Here is a 13,624-nt window from a genome sequence, read left to right as displayed (position 1 = left end):
TTGGCTCTATAGTTGGGTGGTTGAGTGTGATGTCCATTCCCTTTATGTTCTTTGCTATGGGTATGGCATACATTGTGTCTTGTGTAGGTTGGATTCTAGGGGGGATGCTGCATTGGTAAGTGTTACATCCTTGGACACCTAGATGAGTGGTGACAATGGCTACAGTGGTCATAAAGTGACCTAGTGCGAATGCACTAGGAGCACTTTAGGCTTAGGGCAGTTGAGTCCACAAGGCCCTATTGGGAAGATTAGTGTGTGATCGCCACCCTTGGACTCTTGGCCCGTAGGCCGATGCGTTTGTACACTTCGAAGGTGTGGGCTGGTGGTATGGGACACCAGTTCTTGGAATGTGGTTGTGGCCTAGTATGTTGCTAGCTCCCATGCTCAAGGGTGAGTTTGTTTGGTTCTATTGCTGGGAGGTGAGTTTAATATCCATTATCTTTATGTTTTTTGCCATGGATATAGCTTCTATCATGTTGTGTGCAAGTTGGATCCTAGGGGCAGGTTTCAATATCTCAGTCACAGGGCATGTTGTTGGTGTTGGTTTTTCTAGAGTTATACAATTTTCTTGCAGAAAATGAGGTTAACCTGTGGGCATCATAGATTTGTTTGTACGATCTAGTGCTAAAGCATGCGATTCCACGAGAGAATTCATTTGAAGAACTTTCCCAATCCTTTTAGAACTGATACAAGTTGTATCTAAGGGCGTCCCATACACATATTCTGACATAGGTACCTATTAAAGTTGCCCGTATGTGTTTCAGGTGGGTGGTGATAGATCATAGACAGCCTGTGTGATGAGTCTTGTCAAAGTTACTGAGTAATAGTGATAATAAGGGCTAGTCAAAGAAAGATGTAATTCTTTTCTTAGTTCTGGCCCATTTTATACAGTGCCTACATTTTCTTCTGAACCGTGTGTTACTTTGCAGTGATGCATCTTTTGGATATCCGGGTGGACCTACTCTTTTCAAGAATTTGAATTTTGGCATTGATCTTGAGAGCCGATTGGCCAGTAAGTGGTGTGTTTTTGGCTACAATAAATTATAGTTGCTGTTTTAGTGTAATTTAGCACAAGCCTGTGGTTTGTTTTAATGAGGTTGTGGAAAATATTTGGTTTTTCCAAAAGTTATAAGGTGCTTTCTCCTCTCAACATTAGTTGCTTGCAGAATGAATCTGCCATGCACAAACTCTTGTTGTCTTTTATGTAAAAGGTTGCATGGACTTCTGTTCTCACAGAAATGCTGCACCTGCTGTTCACCCACACACAACTATATCCTGGTGTTGCCAGATATTGCATGCTAAATTTTGAACTTGCAAATAGTTTCTTCTCTCGGGAGAAATAAATGAGCTCAATTCCTATGTATTTCTAGTAAGTAGCACTACTCCAACAAGGAATCTAGGATTCCCTCAACTGAGATGTAAACTCTTGATGGCATTGTTTACAAGATACTTTGCAGCAGGAACTACTAAATTTTAATTGTATATCCTGGTGTTGCCAGATATTGCATGCTAAATTTTGAACTTGCAAATAGTTTCTTCTCTCGGGAGAAATAAATGAGCTCAATTCCTATGTATTTCTAGTAAGTAGCACTACTCCAACAAGGAATCTAGGATTCCCTCAACTGAGATGTAAACTCTTGATGGCATCGTTTACAAGATACTTTGCAGCAGGAACTACTAAATTTTAATTGTATATCCTGGTGTTGCCAGATATTGCATGCTAAATTTTGAACTTGCAAATAGTTTCTTCTCTCGGGAGAAATAAATGAGCTCAATTCCTATGTATTTCTTGTAAGTAGCACTACTCCAACAAGGAATCTAGGATTCCCTCAACTGAGATGTAAACTCTTGATGGCATCGTTTACAAGATACTTTGCAGCAGGAACTACTAAATTTTAATTGCCTAGAGTTTTAGAGCTTATGTGGGTTGATTACTCTTCATGTTTTGAGCACAATTTGTTTGATTCTGTATGATCTTAACCAAACCCCTGATGTATTTCTGGTGAGTAGTAATGCTGCAGTGGTGAATCAGGTAGACATCTAGGACCATTTTATGCAGATGTAAACTCTTGACATTATTTCCTCGATATTTTCAAAAACCCTTGGGTTATTAGAGTCGTACTAAGGATTCTTGATTTTTCTTGCACTCTACAATCTTCTAAGATTGTCATGAAAGGGCAACTCTAGTAATAAGGATTTGAAATGATTGTTTTACAACCTTAGTTCAGACTTGGCATTATACATCACCACAGCTCCATCTGAAACTCCATTGTCTGAATGCTCAGCAGACAAGGCAATTGCATGTACTTTATGGAAGATACAAAATGAAAGTATTTTAGAAATGGTTCTTTTGAGGGTTAAGCAATAACGCATGTTCTAGTTTGTTTGGCTGCATTTGCATAATGATGAAGCATAGGTAACTAACTTATTTTGATTTTCTGCATTATCTTTTGTAGTGGTTGGGCCCAATGGCATTGGCAAATCAACTCTCTTGAAATTGATCTCAGGAGAGCTAGAGCCTAGTTCAGGCACGGTCTTTAGATCTGCAAAGGTGAGTTGGAGAACCAAACTGTTGTAATTGTGTGTGACCTCCTAGTCACATACAGGCACCGAGTTTTTCCTGAATAAAAGCTTTATACTGCATTGTAACGAGTACTTGTCTCCACCATAGGTTGTCCATCAATTTGCATTCTACTTTTCTGCTTGCATTTTGGGATTTAAACAAAGCTTGTTGCTGCATGTGTGGATCATCAGTGCTGTGCTTGGGCTCTGCTTGCCTGTGTACCTGAAGATGACCTCTCTACTGTAGCAGTTACCTCTACTGCAGGACTGCTGCTTGGCAGCCTAAAGTGTCTGTTGTTTTAAGTTTTATTTAGGCTGTCATCAGCTTTCCCAAGCCTTGCTACCATGACTTCTTTCTGTTTGTGGGGTTTCAGCTCTGAAGTTTGAACTTTCAAACAAGGCTCAGAGATGCGCTCTGTCTAGACAAAGCTAATCCTAGGAGGGATGATGCAATTCTCTTTCTAACAGTGTTGTTCCTTAGGATTGTGGAAGCTGTGGAGGATGCAATAAGTTGACATTGCCAGAAATTGCCGATAGGTTCTTCAACCATGTGGACCTTTTGAAGTGTAGATTGTGTAAGATAACTGATTAAAGGTTTGCTACAGAAACATGCAGGCTGCATCATCTATCAAGCTTTGCACATGTGACAGATTTGACTCCACCAATGACTATCAACATTTCATACCTCTTGAACAACAAAGCAAGCTGTACAAATGGGGGGAACTTCTGTCGTGATGGGGCTGCCATACTAATGCATGACACCCTGTTCGGTCACCCTCCTGGCAGCAACTGATGTTTCATCTTTTGTGCTTTGATTTGATCAAGTTGAGTAGAGAGTGCTCCTTAGATGAGTATAACATAGGTGAATAAATAGCATATGGCTGAAATTTCAGCAATAGAGCTGGCCGAAGTGGAGAGATGCCTCCAATATATAAGTACGAGGCTTGGGTATCTACTGAAAATGACAAGTGTCAAGTAAAATGATAAGTGTGCTTTCTATTGATACATGTCCTAATTAGGATGCCATGTGTCAATTTTTTAGAGAAAGAAGCTTCTAAACCTTCTACTCTAAAATTCCTCTATCTAGTTGACACTTGGATATAGTTGATGGAGAAAAAATTGTTTATTGCAAAATTTCTAGAGCTTTTGACACAAATAATTTCTTTCAAAGTAACTACAAAAAGAGTAGCCAAATTTGGATTCACGAGAGCTTCATTGTATAGGCTCACCAGTTCATGGTTTGTCTCTTTGAACATGAGTATTTGGTTTCACCATTTGAAACTTCAGCGAGAATGAAGTTAGCCAAAACCATGAAATAAATCTACCATAATAGTAATCCTTCAACATGGGCCATGTGACCATGGATACCCAAGGCCGAATAAAAAATAAAAGCATTGCGGGTGTGCCAAAGGCGGGAGTGTATGCCATCTTAGAAAACAGAGATGGTAAGGATGAGTTGGCTGTCTTATGGTAGATTTGATTAGTTGACGTTTTAGGAAATTGTCTAATTCCACAAACTCCATATCTTGCCAAGGGAAAGAAGGCTGAAAATTAGGCAATGGAGTAATGCCTTTGAAGTTGCTTCTACAAGGTTGACCAAATCTAGCTATAGCCTCTAGGCACTTGGGAGTATTGGTGAATGTGACAGAAAGAATAAAGATGGGGTTGGCAAGGAATGACGATAGCATGTATGGTTTGTAATCCCAATCTAGTCATCCGATTAAATTTATTTTATTGCAAGTCTTTATCAGGCCAATCTAGCCGCTTGGAAGTGGCATGCACTTTTGCATGTAATGAATTAGCCTTCTTTCAAAGATCAGGAGGATGCTAAACTGTAAAGTAGAGATTCTCTTATCGGGAGGCAATAGAATGAGAAAGGATTACGAGATTTTTAGAGGCCCTGTTGAATTCAAAGGCTATTCTCATCCTTCTTGAGCAATTTCCAGCAAAAACAGCCATTGGAGTTGGAGATTTCTACTTACCTCTGTTGTAAGCCCTAATTTACAGCAAAAATCTGGGTTTGATAGTCACCTTGAGAAGTGTGCTCAGAAATTGAAGGCCTAGAGACTTGAATTGCCCAGCAAGCATTTGGGGTTGAATTTGTCACCCAAGGAGCACAATTAAAGGCCAATCCTTGGCACAACCAAGGGGAAAATTTATTTGAAGTCTTGCTGGTCATATATGCAAGCAAGAGGCAATTGGAGAGCAAAGGAGATTCAGGGGATCTCCTTGTATTTCATTGAGACTACAATTCAAGATAAAGAAATACAGCAAGGGATGTATGTTTTAGGACCAACAAGTTGTCAATTGTTCAAGATTAAGTGGTAACATTTCCATTTGCAGTTTATGTGGATTTTATGTGTATTGTAATTGTTGATGAATCAGGGAATTACAACCCTCTCCGAGAAGGAAGATTGTTGGAGTGTTCATCAATATAACCATAGAAAAGACCAGCTTGCATGATCAAAAGCCTTTTTGATATCTTGCTGGATCATAGGGACCTTGCTAGCTAGAGGCTTTGGCATAATCAATCCCCTTTTGAATATCTAAAATGTTGTGAATGATATACGGTCCCGCGATGAAACTATATTGATGTAGATGAATCAATTGTGCGGAAGCACTTTTTGCAATCTATTGGCAGTGATTTTGGAAAAGATTTTGTACAAGGAACTCATAGTAGATGGGACTTCATTGCTTCAAAATGCATGGGAAAAGAACCTTGGGCAGCAAGTGAATGACCGCATTCTTCCTATCCAAAGGCATGGAACATGATCTGCATACATCGGTAAAGGCGAGTCAGTGGGTCCTTTAGGTGTTCAATATGGGCTGAAAACAGCTCATTAGGAAGGCCATTCCAAGTAGGGCTTTTCTTTCATGGTAGATGGGATAACATATCTTCCACTTCAGCCTTGGTAATATCTGGCTCCATCGAATCTATCCATTCAGGCTTAATTTGGTCTTGGACCATGTCACATATGTATTGATGGTTTAATAAAAACCCGCATTCTTCATAAGAACCTCCTCTTGGGGGGAGATCAAGATGAAATTGTTATATTTATGGCAAACAAAATTTATTATCCCCTCTTCCCCCAGTCGACGGTCGTGCTGAAGGAGAGGGAGAGAGGTGCTAATGATTAAGCTCCTCGCTGGAGCTTGCCAAAGGTTAATGCCATGCAGCCAGGCCGCGTGGAGGGAGGGAGGTACCTCTCCCTCTCCCTATAAAAACCATAGATGAGCAAAGAAATAATGAGGTCGACAATTATTATCATGTAAAGCTTCTAGACATGCCAACAATTAATGTTTGGCATATTCCTTCTCTTGAAGAGCTTGGACTTTGCATTTCAACCATCCAGAACATGTGACTAATTCATTAGAGATATCCCTGCCTATTGCAGAGACACCAAATGTTCCAACAAGGATTGCAAATGCTGCAGTTCAGCTCGAAAAGCAGATGCATGCTGAGTACCATACTTTTGTGTTCATGTACCTTAAGTAAAACTCTGACTGAAGTATGCCAAAAAAGTGGGAAAAGGAACTATTATGTATTAGCGTAAATGTAAAATAATGATTATGTTCACAAAACTTGAAAGTGCAGTACTTTTGGTCATTGTGCCTCTGTTGCATTGACAAAGGAGACTTGGTTATCAGTGAGTCTTTCAAGAGGGGGTCCTTGTGTTAATATTGTTGTTTTATGGCATTTACCAAGTTATTTCCAAACTATGATTTTGTATCACTAAGGTATTTAGTATTATATTTTTGAGGAAAAGGAACTCTTATGTTAGAGTAAATGTAAAATAATGATTACATTCACAAAACTTGAAAGTGCAATACTTTTGGTCATTGTGCCTCTATTGCGTTTACAAAGGGGAGTTGGTCGTCAGTGAGTCTTTCAAGAGAGGGTCCTTGTGTTAATATTGTTGTTTTATGGCATTTACCAAGTTATTTCCAAACTATAATTTTGTATCACTAAGGTATTTAGTATTATATTTTTGAGTTTACCATTCTGATACATGTTTTCCAGGTACGAATGGCTGTGTTCAGTCAACATCACGTTGACGGGCTTGACCTTTCAGCAACTCCTCTTCTTTACATGATGCGTTGCTTCCCAGTAAGTGATGTCAAATTTTCAAGGTGAGCAATGAACTGAAGTGGCATTACTAAACTTTGAAAAACATTTCGACATATAGGGGGTCCTGGAGCAGAAACTTAGGGCTCATTTGGGGTCTTTTGGAATTACTGGAAACATGGCTCTTCAGCCTATCTATACCCTGTCAGGTAACAGAAATTTTGGGTCAGTTCATTTCACTGCTTATTAAATCTGTTGGTACTACTTATGACAATTATGGTGATGCTAGATAAGTGCATCAGGTAGAGCCTAGGTAAACTTGGGAGTTGTGGTTTTGACCCAGTTTCATCTTGATCATGGTTGTGGACTGTGGACAAGAGTCTGAGTTAAATTTCACAATCATCACAGAGAAATGTGCTTTCTAAGGAGGCTACCCAATGAGCTTTGTGCATCTTGGATCTTGCTCATTTGGACCTTTGTGGGAACATGCAGAATCCGTTGCATAGTTCTTTGTATTCCTTACCATTGAATAATGACTTTTCTCACAGGAGTTGGGGTTGTGTGGTTGATAATGGGGGAGTTTACTTCAGACAGGTTTGGACCTATCCTGATCAACCGGCTATATCAGGAAAGACTACTATTTTTGGGTCACAGGTAGATGGCCTGTGCCACTACAATTGGGACCCCAAGATCTGGGGCGAAAGAAAGAAGAAAGTATGAAAGCAGATAGTTGTTATGTGAAAATCCGAAGCTTAACTGAATTAGACCAATGTATTGACATTTCACTCCAACTATTTTTCAGGATTTCTTGGCCCAACCAAAAATATGGGCCGGTTTGGTATTTTCCACTTCGGTATTTACATTGAATTGTTGCAGAGATGAATTTTGTGGGGACAGAGTCATGAAGCAGCATTTCTCCAATTCTTACACCCCTCCATGAAATGGGGTGGTAGAATAGGAGAACCGGACAGTTAGGGAGGTGGCCCAATGAATGTTACATGGAAGACAACTAGATCACAATCTTTAGGCTGAGACTGTTTGCATTGCAGCCAGAGTTCCACTGAAACAGCATTTTGGACCCACCTAGAAAACTCAAACAAAACAAACCCACACACACAAAGGTCTCTCTTTCAAGTTTCCCCAACCACAGCAAATTGCACACATTTTGTATACTAGCACATATACATTCACCCTCTTGTTACACTATTACACACATTTAGTGCACTTATATATTAAAGTACCTATGTATGATTTTAATGCTGAAATCCGAAACTCCTCCCATTTCCAAAATTGACTGAAACTCCGAAACTCCTTATATGAGTTACAATATGAACTCCAATGCTTATTAGCTTTATGATTTGGAGAGACAAATAATTGTCATCAGTTGGAACAAGTTTTTTGATGAGTAACCTTCATTGAGCAGCTGGCTTGTCTTCTTGGCTTTGCTTCTAGCAATTCCATTTTGGGGGGGGGGTAGGCTGATCTTTATCCTTCCATTGTCCTAGCCTTGCAAGACAAGACAATCGCCCTATAGCTATGCACAATCATCCATTACACCTCTCCCTTATGAACATTGCCTTGTTGCCCTTGTCATTTGGTTGTTTCTTATTATCCTTAGGCTCTCCTAGCATCTTACACTTGAACTATCAGTCGTGTTTCCTAGGATCTACCCATTCCATGCTCTCCACTCAACCTTGCTATGTCTCTTATTTTTTGTAGGCTTAAGACCAATCCTTAGGATTCAAGTGTTCATGAGTAATAGAAGACTTCAAAAGGGTCCTTTAGTTTCTGTCGCATTGTATAATGAATGCCCTCTTATAATTCCTATCTTTTGATCTCTCCTCCCTCTCTAGTTTCACAAGTTGTTATCATGCTTGAGTGGAGTTTGGCCATGATGAAGAATCATACTTGGATCTTGGTGGATAGAGCCTGTCATTGATGTATTGTTGGCATAGAGCATATCTTCAAGGGAAAGGTTTGCTCAAATGATACCTTGAATGGGTACAAGGCTTGCTTAGTGGCCAAAGGTTATATTCTATAGGAGGGCAACAACAATACATAGACTTGTACTCCTAGACCATGCATAGCTACCATTCAGTTGCTCTCATTCTTGTATCCAAATATCAATCATCAACGGATGGTCAAGCCTACATTCCTCAATGGGGAGATCTAGGAGAACATTTATCTATTTAGGGCAAAGGTTTTGTTTATCATTTGCGTTCCAAGAAGGAATGGTTGTATTTTCTCTACACTTCACCAACACCAGGGGATTTAAATCTTTGGCAAGCTCTCATGCATGTGTTTTGATATCTTGAGAGATTCCTAGTTCTCTCTGCATGGTTGATTTTATTTTTTATTGAATCTTTGGAAAGCTACCATGCATGTGTTTTGGTATCTTAGAGGTACCACTTCTTTCATAATTTGGTGGCATTAATGCACCACTCTTTAGGGCTATTTAGATTTACAATGGGTCGGAGAGATGAACATTGTGTGCTCTCATGCAGGTTTTTGGTTCTCTCTTGGTTTGGACTTATTTGTTGGTCTAGTTGTTGTCAACTTCTTTGAGAGTTAGTATTGGCTTCATGGTCATCTTCCTCATGAGCAAATAGAGTGAAATGAAGTGCCAATGCATCAACAACGTACAAGAGAACCTAGAGAATCTAGTTGAATAAACCACATTATCGATAGCCATCAGGTTTTAGATTCTACTAAATCCCTAAGTTGTAGGTCTCTTTGGTCTATTTTTCTATTCTATTGATTCATGGCCATAGACACAATCTCATGGAAGCAAACATGTATAGATTTTTCCCTAGATATCTTTGTCAAGAGTAGTAGTCCCATCCACTTGGCCTAACTTGCCTTTTAGATGTTTGACATGAAAACCTAGATGTAGAAAAACATTGAACCTAAGAGCTAGTTGGTATGCAATAAATCTTATATTCTTTGTTATTCTAGAAAGAACACAATATTTCATGTTTATCTAATCCTATTGTTTTAGAATTTTGGGATGTCTTTTGTAGAGACACTTGTCCAATGGCTAAAGTTCTAAAGATCTCTTTTGATTCTTGTAACTCTCGGTCATGATGAAAATAAACAAGGAGAAAAGGTGCTTGTGCTTGTAAAAAAAAACTTGTTTACAGATAACAAACACAATCATACGACAAAGCACTGACGACTGATAAAAAAAACTCAGTAGGGTTAGGGTAATTCAGGGACAATGAACACAGGAGATGAATGATGAGTAATGAATAAAAAAAATGCTCATGCAATAAGCACCCTATGCAGGGTGATTACAAAGCCTCGAACTCTTGTCTCTCTAGGACTCATGCATAGCGTGTGAGCTGGAGAGTGTTTTGTCCTCTGTATGGATTCAAAAATGCAGCGAACAGCCTTTGGAAGTGTACGGCAGCAGAAAACACACATATGTAGAGTTTGGATTAGCGCTGGATGAAGCTGGACAGCTTGAAAGACTGGGCACCAGACTGAGAACAATCAGGATGATGCAGGCTGATCTGATCATGTGACAGGCTGGAAATGTTGCTGCAGCAAAATAAAGCTGATCTGATCATGTGGCAGGCTGGAGGGACTGGCTGATCAGTAAATGCAGGCAGATTTGATGATGTCATCAGCATGTGACAAGAGCACAGTGGTAAATGCAGGCTGGAAATGATGTACAACAGAAAATACAGCTTGTCTGATGCGGACAGCAAGATGGAAACAACCACAACAGCAGTAGGAGGGATGAATGCAAGCACTAGTTGGCAGTGGACAGCAGCTCAAACTGAGATATTGTCACGGGGACATGTAATTTTGAGATGCTTTAATCTTGTTGATAACATTTGATTAAGTTACTAATCAAATGTGTAAGGTTGTTTAGCACATGTGATGCACATAGCAGTTATTTTCTGCTAACAGGCTAAGGACCCCGAAGATGCAGTGGGTGTCAAAGGCAAAAGTTTTGACAAGTTATGTTAGCTGGGCAGTTAGTTGGTGCCAGTTTGGACCCTAGGACAATTGTTGGCCATTAAGGGTCAATGGTGACACTAGGGAGTAGGCATTAATTAATTAATTAATGCCGATCTAAGGGTCAACAAAGGTTGGGGACTAGTCTTGGTTGCAAATGGCCTAGCCAATTTAGTTATGGATGGGCACATTTAAATTCAGATAAGGTTTTTTGTTGGAGGAGATAGAGAAGATTGATGGTCTATTTTGTGAGCAGAAAATGCCCATGCAAATTGAGAAAACGTTTTTGGAGACCGTGTCTCAGCCATTCAATTAGTTTTCAATGTGGAGAGAGGGAGAAAGTGTTGTTGTTAGAATTTAGACATGTTTCAGCCATTGGAGGTAGTAGAGAGTAGCTAGGAATCTCCCAAGATAGCTTCTACCAACGCGCCGTTGCTCCATCGCCTCCGACATCTCCAGTGCGCCCCTGTTGTCCCGTGGCGTGCGTCGCCAACTCCCCGCCTTCTGTGCCACTTGTCCCCCGTCTTCCCCTTGCGCGACTCCTCCCCTCCAACGCGACCCCCCTGTCAGTCCCTCCCCGTCTCGCACTCCCTCCCCTTGTAAAGAAAAATACCCTAATATAGAAACATAAATAAAAACCATACGACAAAGCACAAATTGATAAAAAGAACACAGTTAGGGTTAGGGTTAGAGTAACTCAGAGACAATGAACACAGTGAATAAATGAAATGATACAACTACTAATAATACGATGCTCATGCAATAAACACACTATGCAGTGAATGAATACTGAACCTTGAACTCTTGTATCTCTAGGATCAGGGTAGGGGTAATGAGCTGGAGAGTGTGTCGTACTCCGAACGGATCCCAAATCGTAGCAAGGCAGCCTTCGGATGTCGAACACCAGCAAACGCAGTAGTGAGAAGCTGGATCTGATGCAGACAGCAGTGAGGAGAGAGAAATACTAAAAACGGAGCCTGCAGGAGAAAAAAACTAAAAATGCAGGCAGGGTAGCTTGCAAGAGAGAGAAAGACTGAAAACGGAGCCTGTAGGAGAGAGAAAGACTGAAAACGCAGGCAGGACAGCCTGCAAGAGAGAGAAAGACAAAAATCAAGCCTGTAGGAGAGAGGAAGACTAAAAACGGAGCATGGAGGAGAGAGAAAGAGTGAAAACGCAAGCAGGACAGCCTATAGGAGAAAGATTGCATCGACTGCAGATAGGAGAGAGAAAACTGTCAGGGCGGTAGCTTGAGCCTGCAAACGCAGCAGTTTGCTGGCGTGGCAGGCTGTATGACAGCAGTGCAGATGAACAGCAGTCAGTCGCCAGGCAGAAACAGCAACAATCAGCGTGTGGAGGGCTGGAAACAGGCGCCAGATTGTAGGGAACAGTGATGGACAGCAAGGGCTGAGATGTCCTTGGTGACCGGGGTGTGGGCAGCAAGCTGGTAACACCTGAAACTTGCAAAAACGAGATTGTAAAAGAGTGGAGGGCTGGCTGTCAATTTATAGAAAATTAGGGTTCTAGATCCTCTTCCACTTAACTTTCTCGATCCGCTCCCCGTTTTAGGGTTTTGGCTAAAATATGCCTAAAATAAGCATGATTTGGGGCTGTTTAAGTAGCTAAGTGCATTTCTTAGCACAACACCCCCTCTCAGGCCCAAAATAGGGCGAAAAAAGTAGGCCATCCTAAATTTTGATTTATCCCAAGGCGTCCCATCCCAAAGCAGCTAGGGCATCGGACAAAGGGTGCATGTCGGCTGCCCAATGGCCTACCAAGACTACAGAGGCGATGATTATCTTACCAAAGGAGCTCAAGTGATCACCCCAGAGAGGCCAGGGCATCGGACCAAGGGTGCTCGGCGGCTGCCCAAGGACCTACCAAGGCCTATAAAGGTGGATGCAATCAACAATGGACTTGATTGTTTTGTTTTTTTTTTTTTTTTGTTTTTTTATTTTTTTGAAAAGTGTTTTGAAAATACATAAGTAATATAGGGGCAGTGGCCGATTAAGTGACAGATATGAAAAGGTAAAGAGAGTTTTAAACCCAAGTTATTCACAAAACTAGCAAGCCAATCCCTGGCACTTACGAGGATAAGTGCCTAAGGATGATAAAAGTGACTGTATGTGCCAATCATGTGTTGAATATGTGAGAGGAAAAAAAAAAACGGTGGGCTTAGCAAGACAAGCAAAGCAAGCAAGCAAGCAAGCAAGCAAGGGTAGGGAAACTGCCTTTAGGAGAACTACCATGTGTTATGTTACGAATATGGTGGATCCTAGAGTTGACCACTCCAAAAGACCGAAAATGGATAAATGCGCACAGATGCATGTTGACATGAATAGAATGCCAATGTATAGGGTAATGCAAAGGGAGATACAAGATGTCATGCTCATGCAATATGCTATGCAACGGTGCCACCGGGACAGTGCCCTCGCAGGGGAAGTGTTCACTTGTCCAAGCCCTTTTACAATCAGATCATCCTGATAGTGCGGATGAGGTTACAAATGCCTATAATACAATACAAAAGAATAAGTGAATGTAATGCCTAAAAAACTGTAAGCATCATCACTGTCACGATCAAGAGTAGGAGCCGCTCCCTCTCAAACTGGAAGGGAAACCAAGAGGCAAGGACCCTCTCCCCGTCAAGCTGAAGAAATAGGGGAGGGTGTATCCAAGCCGATCTTGGATAGCAGGTATTGAAGAACCGGCCAGTTGACCGCTTTGGTCAAGGTATCTGCAAAATTATCTGATAAAGGTACAAACTCTAGGTGAATAGTGCGTAGCTCAACCTGCTCTTTGGAAAAGTGAAAGTGGACTTCCACATGCCGTGTCCATGGTGTGATGATCGGATTGCCCGCAAGGGCAATGACACTTTGGTTGTAGCAGTAGACAACTGTGGGAGAGTCCCATGGAAAATGAAGTGCCGCCAGTAAACTCCTCAAATAGATGGCCTCGGTGGTGCCATTGAAGAGAGCTCGGTACTCAGCCACGGCCGTGGAAGCCGCCACCGTCTCTTGCTTACGCCTGGACCAAGAA

The 13,624-nt window shown here is 41.1% G+C and overlaps 1 protein-coding gene across 1 annotated transcript in view; it reads left to right on the top strand.

Annotated features, from left to right (window-relative positions):
- The window catches only part of ABCF3 (general control non-repressible 3), a 70,413-nt gene that overhangs the window by 24,390 nt on the left and 32,399 nt on the right, over positions 1-13,624 (top strand). Inside the window, exons 12-15 of the mRNA XM_087677559.1 lie at positions 930-1,012; positions 2,457-2,551; positions 6,584-6,670; positions 6,750-6,837. Coding sequence (XP_087533685.1) covers positions 930-1,012; positions 2,457-2,551; positions 6,584-6,670; positions 6,750-6,837 — 353 coding nt within the window. The remainder of the gene's footprint in view (positions 1-929; positions 1,013-2,456; positions 2,552-6,583; positions 6,671-6,749; positions 6,838-13,624) is intronic.

Source organism: Lygodium microphyllum, chromosome 5 (genome assembly GCF_053477565.2).
Source record: "Lygodium microphyllum isolate KBCC chromosome 5, Lygodium_microphyllum_v1.1.10, whole genome shotgun sequence".
Classification (NCBI taxonomy): domain Eukaryota; kingdom Viridiplantae; phylum Streptophyta; class Polypodiopsida; order Schizaeales; family Lygodiaceae; genus Lygodium; species Lygodium microphyllum.
Note: the sequence above shows the minus strand (reverse complement) of the source record. Positions and strands in the feature narration are given on the sequence as shown.